The sequence below is a fragment of the Melitaea cinxia genome, chromosome 16, assembly GCF_905220565.1.
Source record: "Melitaea cinxia chromosome 16, ilMelCinx1.1, whole genome shotgun sequence".
Lineage (NCBI taxonomy): Eukaryota > Metazoa > Arthropoda > Insecta > Lepidoptera > Nymphalidae > Melitaea > Melitaea cinxia.
In genome coordinates, this window is record NC_059409.1 from 7,877,106 (window position 1) to 7,894,522 (window position 17,417).

At 40.4% G+C, this 17,417-nt stretch overlaps 1 protein-coding gene and 1 long non-coding RNA gene across 2 annotated transcripts; both read right to left on the bottom strand.

The window, feature by feature from the left end:
* On the bottom strand, positions 1-1,839 carry LOC123661173. Its single transcript, XR_006744317.1, has 2 exons — positions 1,759-1,839; positions 1-157 (listed from the first exon to the last, which is right to left on the bottom strand). It is a non-coding gene; the product is annotated as an uncharacterized LOC123661173 (long non-coding RNA).
* Positions 1,840-3,949: 2,110 nt separating this feature from the next.
* On the bottom strand, positions 3,950-17,322 carry LOC123661255 (serine/threonine-protein kinase PAK mbt). Its single transcript, XM_045596242.1, has 9 exons — positions 16,937-17,322; positions 16,517-16,673; positions 15,712-16,273; positions 12,409-12,515; positions 7,169-7,360; positions 5,622-5,798; positions 4,911-5,033; positions 4,650-4,814; positions 3,950-4,159 (listed from the first exon to the last, which is right to left on the bottom strand). The coding sequence occupies exons 2-9, from the start codon at positions 16,655-16,657 to the stop codon at positions 3,950-3,952; spliced, it is 1,677 nt and encodes a 558-aa protein (XP_045452198.1). The 5' UTR covers positions 16,658-16,673; positions 16,937-17,322.
* Positions 17,323-17,417: the final 95 nt, after the last annotated feature.

Consider the following 17,417-nt stretch of genomic DNA (forward strand, 5'->3'; position numbering starts at 1 on the left):
TAAAGTTAATAAGATGATATTTTTAATTTGTTGTATCATGTGTAAAATTTCGCAAACTATAAATAATTTTATAAGAAAGTCCATTATTTATATCAATTTCGAAATACATGCTTGTCAGTTTCGGCATTGACCCAAATTGACGAATACGCCCATTTCCCTGTAAATAGAAAACAATTATATGAAAATATTAGAATATTGTCACGCAAATAACATAAACATTGCACGCAGCCGAGATGAGAATGAACTAACAAAAAATCACAAAAAATAACGAAAATACTAAGATGGATGTGTGGAGTAACGAGGAAAGATCGGATTAGAAATGAGTATATAAGGGGAAGTTTGAAAGTAGCACCCGTGACAGAGAAAATGAGGAGCAATAGGTTAGCGTGGTATGGGCATGTAATGAGGAGGGATGAACGCTTTGTTGGTAAAAGAATGTTAGGGATGAATGTCGAAGGACGAAGAGCGATCGGCAGAACGAAAAAGCGATGGATGTATTGTGTGAGTGAGGATATGAGAAAGAAAGGAGTAAGCGCTGAAGTGACTAATAATAGAGAGGAATGGAAGAGGAAAACATGTGCCGACCCTACATAAGTGGGATGGTGTGGGATAAGGGCAGGAAGATAATTCAAAACCTAAGAAGTAAATATTTACAGATAGTTTTGGTACAAATCATGTTTGCGTGGAATTGTGCTAAGAATGCTCGCAGCATTTCCCCTTTGATTCGCTATGCCGATTCTCTGGGCAAAAAATGCACCAGCCCTTTTGTCATCAGTGGAGGCAATTAGGAGAGTAGTAATCTCATTTATATAACTGCTAAAAAGTAATGTCAATATGTAATTAATTGTAATTATTTTAAGAATTGATTGGAAAAGTTCATTCGTATTGTAAGAGCGTTAACCACTTTAAATTTTTCATTCAAAATACTGTCCGATTGAAGATCTAACATTTCCATTTGCAAATGAACTGGTGCCTGTGAAGCTTCAAAATTGAATAGATTGTTGAAAATTGGGAATTCCATTTCATTCATTTTGTGGAAGTCTTCAAAACGACTGTTGAATTTTGTGATCAGATTTTGCATAAATTGAAAATATTGATCCATTATATTTCGGTTCACCGTGCCAAATGATTTTAAATGAGGGTGTGTGTATTTCAAAAGCTTGAATACGTGAATACATTTGAGTGACAATCAGATTTTTACCCAGTAACTTAACATTCAAATAAGTCAAGTATAGCAATACCTTAACAATTACTGGACTTCAAAATCACTACTTCACAGTACAACTGAATTTACTAAAATCTTTCTCTGACCGTATCGCTTCGATTACTCGATTCAACCGACTCACGTCGTGCCGACACACTCGTTTTTAAGGGAGGTTGTAGTCTAGACTCGAAGCGCGTGGATAATTCTATTGTTCTCAACAAAAATAATAGAGTATTTCCATTTGTTGCTAAGAGATGGTGTTACTGTCTACCTCTCTCGCTTGGTTAAATACGCGCTGCCCTTGAATTTACTTATAAATGTAATGTGCGCATTTTAAAACTTCCGTAGAGGAATCGAGTGAAGTCATGATTCATCTTTCTGTGACATAATGCGATCGCGGGCCGTATTGATACGGCCCGGGGGCCGTAATATTTTCCATTGACCCGGATTGATTCCGGCCCCCGGGCCGTATCAATACGGCCCGCGGACCGGAATCGGTTCGCGGACCGTATTTTTGACATCCCTGGTGTAAATTATAGAGCAGCGGTACTCACAGAGTGCTCAGTGCGCGTCCTGGCGCGGCATGAGCGGCACGAGCAGCGCGGGCGGGCCGGCGCGGCGCAGGAAGGGGTGGTGCAGCAGGCGCGCGGCGGAGTGTATAGTGTACAGTACACGGTACACAGTACACAATGTAGAGCGGCGGTACTCACAGAGTGCTCAGTGCGCGTCCTGGCGCGGCATGAGCGGCACGAGCAGCGCGGGCGGGCCGGCGCGGCGCAGGAAGGGGTGGTGCAGCAGGCGCGCGGCGGAGTGTATAGTGTACAGTACACGGTACACAGTACACAATGTAGAGCGGCGGTACTCACAGAGTGCTCAGTGCGCGTCCTGGCGCGGCATGAGCGGCACGAGCAGCGCGGGCGGGCCGGCGCGGCGCAGGAAGGGGTGGTGCAGCAGGCGCGCGGCGGAGTGTATAGTGTACAGTACACGGTACACAGTACACAATGTAGAGCGGCGGTACTCACAGAGTGCTCAGTGCGCGTCCTGGCGCGGCATGAGCGGCACGAGCAGCGCGGGCGGGCCGGCGCGGCGCAGGAAGGGGTGGTGCAGCAGGCGCGCGGCGGAGTGTATAGTGTACAGTACACGGTACACAGTACACAATGTAGAGCGGCGGTACTCACAGAGTGCTCAGTGCGCGTCCTGGCGCGGCATGAGCGGCACGAGCAGCGCGGGCGGGCCGGCGCGGCGCAGGAAGGGGTGGTGCAGCAGGCGCGCGGCGGAGTGTATAGTGTACAGTACACGGTACACAGTACACAATGTAGAGCGGCGGTACTCACAGAGTGCTCAGTGCGCGTCCTGGCGCGGCATGAGCGGCACGAGCAGCGCGGGCGGGCCGGCGCGGCGCAGGAAGGGGTGGTGCAGCAGGCGCGCGGCGGAGTGTATAGTGTACAGTACACGGTACACAGTACACAATGTAGAGCGGCGGTACTCACAGAGTGCTCAGTGCGCGTCCTGGCGCGGCATGAGCGGCACGAGCAGCGCGGGCGGGCCGGCGCGGCGCAGGAAGGGGTGGTGCAGCAGGCGCGCGGCGGAGTGTATAGTGTACAGTACACGGTACACAGTACACAATGTAGAGCGGCGGTACTCACAGAGTGCTCAGTGCGCGTCCTGGCGCGGCATGAGCGGCACGAGCAGCGCGGGCGGGCCGGCGCGGCGCAGGAAGGGGTGGTGCAGCAGGCGCGCGGCGGAGTGTATAGTGTACAGTACACGGTACACAGTACACAATGTAGAGCGGCGGTACTCACAGAGTGCTCAGTGCGCGTCCTGGCGCGGCATGAGCGGCACGAGCAGCGCGGGCGGGCCGGCGCGGCGCAGGAAGGGGTGGTGCAGCAGGCGCGCGGCGGAGTGTATAGTGTACAGTACACGGTACACAGTACACAATGTAGAGCGGCGGTACTCACAGAGTGCTCAGTGCGCGTCCTGGCGCGGCATGAGCGGCACGAGCAGCGCGGGCGGGCCGGCGCGGCGCAGGAAGGGGTGGTGCAGCAGGCGCGCGGCGGAGTGTATAGTGTACAGTACACGGTACACAGTACACAATGTAGAGCGGCGGTACTCACAGAGTGCTCAGTGCGCGTCCTGGCGCGGCATGAGCGGCACGAGCAGCGCGGGCGGGCCGGCGCGGCGCAGGAAGGGGTGGTGCAGCAGGCGCGCGGCGGAGTGTATAGTGTACAGTACACGGTACACAGTACACAATGTAGAGCGGCGGTACTCACAGAGTGCTCAGTGCGCGTCCTGGCGCGGCATGAGCGGCACGAGCAGCGCGGGCGGGCCGGCGCGGCGCAGGAAGGGGTGGTGCAGCAGGCGCGCGGCGGAGTGTATAGTGTACAGTACACGGTACACAGTACACAATGTAGAGCGGCGGTACTCACAGAGTGCTCAGTGCGCGTCCTGGCGCGGCATGAGCGGCACGAGCAGCGCGGGCGGGCCGGCGCGGCGCAGGAAGGGGTGGTGCAGCAGGCGCGCGGCGGAGTGTATAGTGTACAGTACACGGTACACAGTACACAATGTAGAGCGGCGGTACTCACAGAGTGCTCAGTGCGCGTCCTGGCGCGGCATGAGCGGCACGAGCAGCGCGGGCGGGCCGGCGCGGCGCAGGAAGGGGTGGTGCAGCAGGCGCGCGGCGGAGTGTATAGTGTACAGTACACGGTACACAGTACACAATGTAGAGCGGCGGTACTCACAGAGTGCTCAGTGCGCGTCCTGGCGCGGCATGAGCGGCACGAGCAGCGCGGGCGGGCCGGCGCGGCGCAGGAAGGGGTGGTGCAGCAGGCGCGCGGCGGAGTGCCGCTGCGCGGGGTCACGCACGAGCGCGCACTCCAGGAACGACAGCAGGTCGGGCGGGCAGCGCGCCGCGCCGCGCGGTCTCGGCGGCGGCATGTCGCGGATACGACGCATCGCCTGCACAGAAAACACGTTGATTAAAAACACAAGTACAGTGCTAGATAATAAATGTTAAGTAGTTCAAATGCCGTGGAATCTGCGCGAAAACGTGTTAACATTTCTGTTAGAATACTTATGATAGTCTATTACGTTCGAAAAATAGTACTTAAGCCCTTGCGAAATCCGGCTTGTTCGAGCGACTGGAATTCATCGTACCTACGAGTGAAACAGTTAGTGATGACTCTTACGCTAACGCTTCAGCCTATAATATCCCACTGCTGGGCCTCTTACTAGTGTTAAGAGTTCTTCGACTACGGTGGGAGAACTCACAAGAACTGCACAAAGACTCAGACCATGGCAAACATCTGCATGGCCAATACAAATGTTTGTTATATGCGGGGATCGAACCCGCAACCGCCAGCGCATCAGCCCAACTTATGCAACGCTATATAGAATAGAAAAGATAAACTTATAAACAAAAATTTGGATTAAATTATAATCTACTAACCTGAAGCGGAGGTTCATTGAAGAATGGCGGTTCACCATCAACCATTTCAATTAGCATAATCCCCAGAGACCAAATATCAACTTCAGGACCATATGGCAATCGTAAAACCACTTCTGGGGACATCCAATATGGTGTTCCGACTAATGATTTACGTTTTGGTAGCTCCTGAAATAAATTAATATAACAATTATTTATTATTTTATATATAAATATTTTTTTTTTATATTTCAAATTATGTTTATTTTTTTAATATTTTGTTACCTGTGATACTTGAGCACAGAATCCAAAGTCAGACAATTTGACTCTGCCATCTTCTGTCAAGAGTATTGAATCTGATTTGATATCCCGATGAATGACACCTTGGCTATGTAAGAATGCTAATGCCTAAAAAAAATATTTTGTACATTAAGTACATATTTAGTTTTTTTTTTTTTTTTTAAGTATAAAACAGAACATAAATGATTGTAATAATAACCTATTTTACTTCTTTAGCTTTATTTATTCAGTTAAAACAAAAAAGAATAATAATATATACTTTTATTCTCTGAAAAACATTCTTGCCCGTATGTCATAATAACTTTATTATGTTTGAAAATGATCATAGTACTTTATAGTCAAATTTATTTTCTCTAATGTTAAACTCGATTGCTAGGTGTAACTCCACTACTCACTAACACACTCCATAACTACTTTCCATTGAGATTATATAGTTTTTATAAAGCTAAAAGTTAAAGAGTAATTTGAGTTTTTCGCTATTACTTTTAGTAAAATATACATTCCTAGTCGGTCGATTTGCTTTATCTACAATTAATTTGTTAATGACAAACATAATAATAATTTGTTAAACGACGATGCAAAAATGCTTTTAAAGCCTACTTTAATGTAGAGAAAAGTCTATTTTGATTTTTTGATAAAGTGTAGAAAACAATGAGTAGAAAATTCTAACCAGTGAACTAATAAATTTTAATTTACCTTTAAACATTGTTTGCAGACAGTGGCTATTTGCTCAGGATCCATTCTTGCATGTGTCACTATTTGAGTAAGAGACGCTCCAGCCATATATTCCATAACTACCCACAACTCATCGCCCACCAAATAGGACGCATGTGTCTCTACTATGTTTGGATGTGGATAGTCGCGCATTATCACCTGTTTATGAATAAATATGATAACAGACTGATGATTATGTATGTACATAATTATCACGTGCTCGAAGACTTTTGTCTTCAAGCTTTGCGGAATCTTCGAAGTGAAGGCTCGACGAAGCCTGCCAAACTCCGCCCAGTCTAACCGAACCCTCCTATCGGCTTCCTTCTTGAAGTTGTTTCGGCCTAGTTCATTCAATACTCTACCAATGACTACGTCTGTAGACTCAATCGTGAACAACTTCGTTCGTCACGGAATGACTTCATGGTTAAATATAACTTTCGTTTTGTCCAAATTCATACTGAGACCAACTAACTCCCTCAAGGTCTACATGACAAGATGACGTTATCGTCGGCGAAACGGATGTGAAAGATGTACGTCGTTGACATTGAAGCTTCGTCGCCCCCCCCCCCCCCCCCAAAGACATGCTCAAACGCAGTGGTGAACAGTTTCGATGACAATACAAATAAATATACAAACAAATAAATAAATAAAATACATCCCCCTGTCTTACCCCTTGTCGAAGGAAAACGGTCTTATTTGCTGGTAATGGACATGGACTGACCGTCCATACCGTCTTCGCTTCGTCGTTCATACATCTCATCATTACAGCCTATACAGTCCACTGCTGGACATAGGCCTCCACAAGTTTACGCCAAAAATAACGTGAACTCATGTGTTTTGCCCATAGTCACCACGCTGGGCAGGCGGGTTGGTGACCGCAGTACTGACTCTGTCGCACCGAAGACGCTGCTGCCCGTCTTCGGCCTGTGTATTTCAAAGCCAGCAGTTGGATGGTTATCCCGCCATCGGTCGGCTTCTTAAGTTCCAAGGTGGTTGTGGAACCTTGTTATCCCTTAGTCGCCTCTTACGACACCCACGGGAAGAGAGGGGGTGACTAAATTCTTTAGTGCCGTAGCCACACAGCACATACATCTCAGTTCATACATTTCAGTACCTCGATACGATTCAGTACGTTCCTACGGAAGTAGAACGACTGTCTGGAGTGCAGGATCATAGTGTCCTCGTCCTCTCTCCAGACTTCAGACAACCCCGTATGCTGCCACTTAATGAGACTTAGCTTTACTTTAAGTTCGGAATGGTGATGGTTGTCTCGGTTCCCCTAGTCTATACGTACGTACATGTACCGTTACATGGTCCAGCCACAAAGCACTTCCATTGAAAGTCGTGTAATGTTGGGTGGCAGCCTCCCGTAACCCAGTTATTCGTAGCACCCTTTGCCCTACAGGGAACTGAGACCCGAAATTTCTTCCGTGAACTCATAAAGTTTTGCCCATAGTTACCACGCTGGGCAGACGTCACAGTTGAGGAACTATTTTAACAAAAAAAAAGTTAATCTTTTTCCCACTCACCACTTCGTTAAAGAGTAATTCCCTTCGATGCTGGTTCTTAAGGTTCATCATCTTGACCGCGACTCGTTTTCTTGTCCTTGTATCAGTGGCCGCGCAGACAACGCCAGTGCTACCTTTACCAATTTTACTGAAGCCTGTCAGAGTCTCACGAGGATCACCTTCACTTACCACGAGACGTAGAGCAGCACGAAACTATATGAGAAAATAAATGTGATATAGTTACGACGATTCGGTATGTTAGTTTATGTTTCTTTACTTATATTATTTTAAGATTTCGATTTATATACTGGGGATTTTGGGAGTTACCCGAACGCGTCAGATAATGGGGATTAGCCTTGCACCTTGTGAAATACTCCAACCAGTATGGTATATAGCCATATATACAGATTGAGTCGTCATAAAGTGCACAAAAAAATCTTCAAAAAAATTATATTTGAGTTTTAATGAATATTATAAAAATTTTAATTGCCGCTGCTAGCCCTAGTTAAATAAATCGGTATAACTTTTAAACTAAATGTCTTTTCACGATGGAATAAATTTTATAACGCTTGCTAATAATAGGCTATGCTCATAAAGTAAAAATATCCTAGAAAATTAATGCTATAAATTTAGAAAAAGAATAATTTAATGAAAATCTGTTTTTTTTTTCATCATTTTTACAATAATGTTAAAGTTTCTTAAAACATCGTCCCAATTACCTTACTTTTTTTTATTTTAAGTTATTCTACATGGTATTAGCTTCTAAAAGTAAAAGATGCACATTCATTACTCAAATACAACATTTTAAATCAGCGTTTAAAAAAAGCAGTTAACATAGAGATGAAACGGATATCCGGTAACTATCCGGTATCCGGCCTATCCGGCCTTATTTTCACTATCCGGCCGGATACCGGATAGTAATTCAGTATTCGGCCGGATACCTGATAGTAATTCTGTACCATCATCATTGGCCTTAGTCCGTCTATTGCAGACGATTTAGACAGTGTCAGACAGACACTGTATCGCCTGGGACCCTCTTCAGGAAAACACAGAGTTGCCTAAGCTCCGCGCCACCCTCTCGACCTCACTGGCTAGGTCCACATGAACGACGAGTCGATACGTGTGGAGCCAGTTCGGCTACAGGAGTCTTTTGCATTTTAGAGCTATGCCACGAATGCTTAACGGAGACCCCATTCCGGGTTTCAAATGAAGTTTTCCTGCTCCAGGACCCTGATGATTTTGAGCCAGGTTTATCCCTCGGTCGCCTTTTACGACCCCTACGGAAAGAAAGGCAAGTGTGTTTGTGTGCGATACACCAAACAGCTAAGTCCCGCCGGATATCCGGCGGCCAGATATTCGGCTATTCGGCCACATGGTTGGCCGAATATCCCGTATCCGGTATCCGACCAAACTGCTATCCGTTTCATCACTGGTTAACACAGTGAAACACCGGAGTAGGCATAAAACAAAACTATGTATCTACATAAACCATTTATTATTTTTAGCAAATTAAAATTAAATAGCCTTGTCAATTAAGCTTATCATTTTGACCTAATGCATCAATTGTTCAAAATGACCACCCCGTTGTTACAAACACATTGTAGCGCGAAGCACAATTTGCTGTGTTGCATTTCGGGATCATTTCTGATTTCGTTTGCAACACGCAAAATTCTTTCTTTAAGTTCCACTACGCTGTTTATGGGACTGCTGTACACCCTTTGTTTCATTGTTCCCCACAAAAATAATCTAAATTGGTAAGATCGGGGGAACGCGCCTGCCAACAGGTCCTTGTCGACCGATCCAGCGACGCGAATAATTTTCATTTAGAAAAGACCTGACAATCAGCGCATAATGGACAGGACATCCATCCATTTGGAGGGTCATAATTCGACGGGTTAGCATCGGCACTCCCTCCAACAGCAACGGCAGTTTGTCCTTCAAAAATTCGAGAAATGTCTCTCCAGTTAATGTCCTAGGGAGTATAATTGGACCAATCAAAATGTTGTCAAACATTGCGGCCCACACATTTATTGAAAATTTCACTTAAAATGTTGAAGTCCTTTTCAGCTTAGGGTTTTCACCTTTTGGGCACCACTTATGTAAATTACGACCACTGACGATGCCATCTCTCGTAAACCGAGCTTTATCTGCCCACAGAATAGTTTTCGTGAATTCGGGATTCTCTCTAGTTTTTCTTAAAACCCATGTGGACATGACGTACCTTGAACGCCAATCCATATATTCGTGTATTAATGATATGGATGCAACCCTGCTCGCCTCAAGATACGCCAAACCGATTTTTGGGACACGCCATGTCATAACGCCAAACGTTTCGTACTATAGCTCAGGTTCCGATAAAATTACTTCCGTTATATCCCTACTGTTAATACCTGCTCGAGTATTAACCTTTTTTCTTTTTAGCGTGTAACCTTCCCAATCTACTCCCAAAACGCTCGAGTAAATCCCTATTTAGCTTTTTGACCTCCACTACTATTAGGTATTTATATGTATTATAACAAGCATAATTTAATTTAGTTAAGGTCTTTATTAGAATGTTAGCGCAGTATGCAATGACCTTACTTTCTACTCCGGAGATAGTGGGATAAATTCGTAATATATCTCTTTATTTATATGTATATTAATTGAATAAAAAATAGGATGCTATATCGGTCAACTGTTACCTGTTAAGACAGGCATGTTGTTTACATAAGGAACAGACAGTGTGTCTGTATATTAAAAATAATTAATACTATTTTTTCCTGACTTAAAGAAAGGAAGAAGTACTCAACTCGACTGTATTTATTTATGTGATATTTCATAACGTTTTACTGAGTAAACTGATTTTGAAGATATTTTTTTTAATCGAAAATAGGTGCTATGCCGATTAATACGTAGTATTCTCCATTCTACGTGACATTGGCGAAAACACCTGTGCTCATTTGGCACTATTCAATAGTCAATAGCCATTATCCTTAAAGAAGAAGAAGAATAATGTGTATTGAATGTTATATGCTATAAATATAATATAATACCTACGCCGTATTACTTTGCGATATAATTGAAGTCGGTTTTTTCGTTTATGAACAAACACAATTATTTTATTTAAAGTCTGCCTCTGATGACTTGAGTATGTATAAAAAAATATTTTCGTAACAAGCACACATTTGAATTATTAGCAAAAGAACTTCCTTAGCACATAATTTATAAGGACGCTATCACATTTTTCCACAAATATCAGTGTTTTTCAGGTACCATTTTAATTAATTAGGAGTCACACTGCGAGGATATCTTGGTTTCAAATGAAAGATAATATATTCATCTCCGAGTGACACCATAAAAATTCTATAGCCCCATACAATCTTTTCACATAAATACGGTTTAAACATCACAGAAATCGCAAAAAATTAAAAAAGGCGGGTCTGAATAGGAACCAATATAGCTAAATACACTGCACTAAGAAAAATAACTACATTAAGAAATTGCTGCTTATTTAGTCTTCTGTTCGTGTCGCTAAATATTTTATATAAAAATAAATAATATTTCCATTTATGAGAAAAATAAGAAACGCTCTCAAATTTCTTCATACATTTTTTACTCGTGAACCATCGTCATTCGTCATTTCACGCCGAAACGCGCTCATGGAAGCACGGCTGTATCGCTTCTGCGTAAATAATAATTAAGTAAAAAATGAGTTCCTTGTGTATACTGTGCTTGGACGAAGTTGATACTTTACAAATTCCCACGCAATCCATAACTCTGCAACTCAAGATCTTCACAATCGATTGTCTTTGCCTATGCATCTGATTTATATAAATAAAGTAATCTTCGAAATTTGTTGTCTTTCTTTGTTTTTTTCAGGTAGGTTAAGGGTTTTTATAATTAATTTTGTATCATAATGTATAAAGAAAAATTATATAATAAAATATTTGTTTTTTTTTTCAGAGCACCACATTGTATAATTTTCCGATTCCAATTTTAAGTAATAAACTAATGTCATATATATATATATCGAATTGAATAACCTCCTTCTTTTTTGAAGTCGGTTAATAACCTTAACTTTTTGGAGAATATAAATTTTTTTGATGTAGCCTAATGACGTTTGACATAGAATTGACAGAAGATTGATAATAACACTTTTTTTTTAATATTTTTTCTACCAATTCGAATTCAATATTCATAGTTAAGACTCGACAACGTCTGTCAGGTCAGCTAGTTTATTTTATACTAGATGTGCCCGCGACTTCGACCGCGTGAAATTTAACAAAAAGTCATTGTTCCGTTTGCAGAGTTATAAAATAAATAAATTTGTAAAATAAAAGTAGCCTAAATTACCCCATATTGCATCAGCTATCTGCCAGTGAAAGTACCGTCAAAATCGGTCCACCCGTTTCAGAGATTAGCCTCAATTCTATTCTTCTTCTCTAATTTTCAAATAAAAAAATAAGTTTCTAGAACATAAACAAAAACCATCGAAACTAGTAACTTAAGGATCAACGAGGTCACGAGCCGTAGCCGCCAGACACGGAGTTCATTTCAAAGACGAGATGAAGAATTAACAAGATTCTAAGTAGGGATTCTAAGGTAGTAGGCATATGTCCTAGTTTATTTCAACATTTCCGTCCTTTTTATATATCCTACAGAAAACTAGCCCTGTTTTACGTATTACATATATATTTATATCTACGTATTCGTAATATAAAATGGCATATTCCGCCTATAAACAAAAAGGAACGCAAAGGAATTTGTCAAATAACTATTTTTCGTCACTGTTTTATATTAAGTTGTGTTGTAGTTCAAAGTTCTTATGTCCAATGTATATTACATTTTATCATGAACAAGTCATTATCAAATGGGTTAAATGTTTTTATATTGTAATACCCATTTATTTTATTTAATTTAAAGATAAATATCTAATTAAAAAAGATATAGTCACAAACAAGTCACATAATGACACAATTAATAAATACCTAATGGCATCATTCATCCTACTTAACATATACTATAGATAAACTATTAAATATATCATACTTAACCTAAATCTTATCTAAGAAAGAGATAAATTTTATTAAAAATATTTGAAGATTTGTAGCTAATCTCTAGAAATACTGATCCAATTTTAAAAGTTCTTTCATCAGTATAAATTAGGTATATTTTGTTGTTTCATTCGCTTATGTTGACATAGTGGTAAGTGATACGCCAACTAAGCTACAGGTTTTCTAAATAATATTGAAGTTAAACTAAGTTAAGAAAAGCATCATTACCTGTTCGTGAGTTAAACGCAACTCATGTTTGGATTCGGTGATCGGTATATGTGGGGTTGCTAACGGTCCAGACTGTTGATGTCGTATCGTATTTGGATATGTATCACCTGAAATAATTAAAAATAATGCTTAGTTATATTACAATCCACGTTTCACTACAGTCTTTCTTGAAAACTAAAACCACGGGACATATTTGTCATCGATTTAGATGATGTTAAAAATTATAAACAATGCATATACATTTTATAAGACTAAATTAAGGGGTTTATTATTGCTATTATCGGTTTTTGAGTTATTTTGATGAAAAATATATACAACCGCTTTGGTGTAATGGTGTCTGCCGTGTCGGCGGCGTCTAAACACAGACAGTCGCGGGTTCGATTTCTGCTCGGAATGGATATTAGTGTTTATACAAATATTTATTTCCGGTCTGGATGTAAGTCCTTGTGCATCTCCCCACCGTGCTCCGGAGAGCACGTTAAGCCGTCGGTCCCGGTTGTTATCATGTACACGTAATAGCGAAAATAACTCATAGTGGGGAATATATCCGCCAACCCGCATTGGAGCAGCCTGGTGGATTAAGCACTCATTCTTCTCGTGCATGGGGAAAGAAGCCTATGCCCAGCAGTGCATATTGAAGCGGAGGCGGATATACTGGCCATAAATACTGTTACAATTAAAAATAAACAAAATATTACTTTTGAATTTAAAATCTGTCATTTTTATATGATTGTTCATTGTGTTTTCTCATTTTCACGCCAATACATTGTAAAATATTCATTTTTCGTGCTACATAAATTAAAAGTATATTGCGGTAGATGTCCAATAAGAACAGGTTTTAAAAAAAAGTGTGCTTCTGTACACACGTAAGAAGTTATACTTCATTGGCTAACTAACTTCACGTTGCTAACTTCTTCGTTGACTACCTACCTAACTTCAGATGACAGTGTGCGCGCGCATTCATTGGCTAGCTAACTTCAGGGTGTCGGTTTTTTTCGAGACGGTGTGCGCGCGCATCGTAAAAATTTACTCTAATAATTTTTACATAACGCGCCTAAAGAAATATTACTTCAAAAATTATACCACTAAGGACGTCAAATAGGGGTTGAAAGTTTGTATTTGTCATAAAATACGTCCGTCATGATTTTTTAATAAGAAACATGAAATTAATTTTTGCACTTTTGATTAAAAATGAATAAATATTTCATATAAATATGCATTAGTGGACAATCTACCCTTAAAGGGATGAAATAGGAATTGAAAGTTGAAATGAGAAATTCGTCATTTTTGAAATTAATTTTGTTCTGGACTAGATACTAATTAAATACAAGTAAACAAGTGTGTCATTTTTTGTGAAAATTCTAAACTTAAATGGGTGAAATAGAGGATGAAATTTGTATGGAAATCCGACTTCAAACACAAACTCACAAACTTCTTACTATTTCTAGAGTAAGAAGTTTTAAACTTTTTTATAGGCTTTTGATCATTATTTTTGAAATTGAGGAAAAAATCAATCCCTCACATCAAAATTAATGACGTTTCTTATAAGAGTGCGTTTTAATTTGCATTAATATTATTTTACACTTTATTTTTAGATCCGGTTAGGTATTAGATATATATAAATAAATAAATAATCAAATGTATTTTTTTTTAGTTTTTATGTAATTTTTACGCCTCCATTTATCTTAAATATTTTCCTGTATCCTGAATCGGAAGTAGTCAGAAGCATGAAATTTTATTTTATTTAATATCCCAGCGTTTACGGAAATTCTGTATAAGAATAAGAAATAAGAAATTATTTTATATTACTGAAATTACTTAAAAATGGCTTGAGGAACCTAAGAGAAGACTGTTAATCGTACTAATGTTCCATGTGGCGTGATTGAGAGCGAGCTTTGTGAGCAGTTTGGTAGTTCTAACGCACGAAAGGTGAACCATAATTGTGATACTAAGAGATGATCACTTCAGCCTATCGCAGTAAACAGCTGCACATAGGCCTGCATAAGTTCGCGCTAAAAATAGCGTGAACTCATGTGTGTTGCTCATAGTCACCACGCTCGGCAGGCGGGTTGGTGACCGCAGGGCTTTCTTTGTCGCACCGAAGACGCTGCTGCCCGTCTTTGGTCTATGTATTTCAAAGCAGCAAGCAGTTGGATGATTATCTCATCATCGGTCGGCTTTTTAAGTTCCAAGGTAGTAGTGGAACTGTATTATCCCTTAGTTGCCTCTTACAACACCCACGAGAAGAGAGGGGGGTGGCTATATTCTTTACTTTCGTAACCACACAGCGAACTAAGAGGTCATGAATTGTTGTAATATAATGATTATACACTACTTTAACTTCTCTCTGTAAATATTATCAATTTCTATATAATCGAAGCCGTGGGCAACTGCTAGTATAAAATATAGTTTTAGCAGTTAAATTAGTAACAAGCAAAAAATTAGAAAGAAAAAAAAGCTTAATTGTACTGTTGTAGAACTGATTACCTTTTTTGAAACCTGATGAGCATATTCTGTGAGTCACAACAAATCATTTACATATTTTAAAGATATAAATTAATAGCAACAGTGTGAGGCATTTATATTTAAACCATGTGCCTTACGGTTTCACCCGCATTCATTTGAGGAAAATACGTCCTAAAATAATACCTATATATCCATCCTAAAATATAGCCTATAGCTTGTGTCGGTAAATAGATTATCGAATGCAAAAAATGTTTTTTCAATTAGAACCAGTAGTTCATAAATTAAGCTTGTTCAAAGAAACACGCCGCCGTAAACGCCGGAAACGGACGCCGCGTTGGCGCAACTGTTACAGCCATGGATTGTACCTGTTGCGTTGGCGGTTGTGGGTTTGATCCCCGCTCATGACAAACATTTGTATTGGCCATACAGGTGTTTGCCGTGGTCTGGGTGTTTGTGCAGTCCTTGTGGGTCTCCTCGCCGTGCCTCGGAGAGCACGTCAAGTCGTCGGTCCCGGTTGTTATCATGTACACCTGATAGCGATCGTTACTCGTAGTAGGGAATATATCCGTCAACCCGCATTGGAGCAGTGTGGTGGATTAAGCTTTGATCCTTCTCCTACGTGGGGAAAGAGGCCTATACCCAGTAGTGGGATATTACAGGCTTAAGCGTAAGCGTAAAGAAACAAACAAACTCTTCAGTTTTATAATATTACACAGCTTTATAATATTTCAGCTTTATTATTATACTTAGCTAAAATAGAAATAATCCTTGTTTATTTAATGATATTCTTTTCATCAATTTTTTTTAGAATATGATAAAAATATAATTTTTACTCACCAACATTGTTATTTCCATTAACACCGTGCTGCATACCTTGAACCATTTGAGGTTGAGGGTGATTGTGTTGGTATGGTACATTAGCACTCTGTATGTTTTGGTATGTCATTGCTGCGAGCTGGTTGTCATTTATTTCTGTAACGGATCGAACTGTTGCTTCATGAGAGTGAGACCACTCAACAGGCGAGTCTGATACTGGTTTATTTAAAGTATAATTACTCTGCTCTCTTCGTAATGTCGGATACTGTGGAGCTGGTGGGACGGGAGGTGACTCTTCTGGCACTGATGGTGGAATATTTGGCTGATTACGTAGATCTCTTCTGATTCTCGGAGGGCTCATACTTCTGAGAGAATTGGATCTTGCAACATTAGAGGTTTTTGGTAAAACAACCCCATTCTGCACTGGCTGCGTCAAAGGATTTGCTGATACAGGTCTAGACAAAGCAGCAACCGAGGAAGATCTATGTTCACCTCTCACTACAGTCTTCAAGTCTAAAATCTCGGTGGGAGTAATCTCTGAGGGATCGACCAAGGGCAATGGCCTATTTGTTGATTTTAATATCTAGAACAAAGAAAAACAACAATGATCAAAGAATTTCAATTGAGACATAAATTTGTTATAAGATAAAATTCTCATTTTGTCTTATATTTACTTCAATGAACTACTTTACTGTACTAATTAACCAATATTATGTTGTTAGTTTTATTTTGTGTCTCTTCTTTCATGTGATATATGCTATTATTTTGAACACAATTTTATACTTGTATTTTAGTTTATTAAGAACCTTACTTTCTAGCTTTTTACCTGATTATTGCCAACAAGAGAGGCCCATTGTAGCGGCAGTCCAACAAACTTTCCTTCTCTTTTATCAAAACCCGTATGTACTCTATGCTCAAAATTGCTTGGGGGAGAAATAAGTGGCTTTTTCTTTTTCTTGGAAAACATAATGCAAACAATTTGTCTGCAAGAAAAAAAAATTAAAGATTTTATTGAAACTTTGGATGTATAATTATTGTAAATTTATCTTATTACTTGTCTTATGTCTAATTTTTTAATATCTGCAAACAAAAATCAAACTATAAAAAGTAATACGAAAGGGAAGTGAATTTAGAAAAAAAACAAGTACAAAAAACAATCATTGGAATGAAGTTGTTTACGCATAACTCGCTTAATAGAAAGCTTTACATAAAAACTACACGAGTACACAAACCACTAAATAGTTACCTTACACTGCACCAAACACACCTTGTTAATTTAATTTCACTTCTATGAAATTCTTAGCAGCCATACCCAAATATACAATTTTTCAAATAAATCCAATTACTAATGGTATTTGCATCAGTTGTCAAAAACTTTCACTAAATACGACTTAAAAGCATACACAATTTGCTCGACTTAATTTTAAGTTTTGTTTTACAAACACATCGTCTCACTTATATGAATGCTATTGAATACTATACAAAACTATTCATAAATGCGTTCGAACTTCGAGAACAGCATACTAAAATATCGTAAATTCGACACTACAATAATCTTTAATCTAGATAGTCAATTAGTGATTTTATTGTGGTACATTGGTACCATCTACGGTCGTAGTACCATAAAATAAAAGATGTGTCACACTCGACAAAGGTATTCCTTCGTCACATATAAGCCGTTTATGACTTTAAGAGTTACTTTAACTTTAAGCGGTCGCTATTGATAG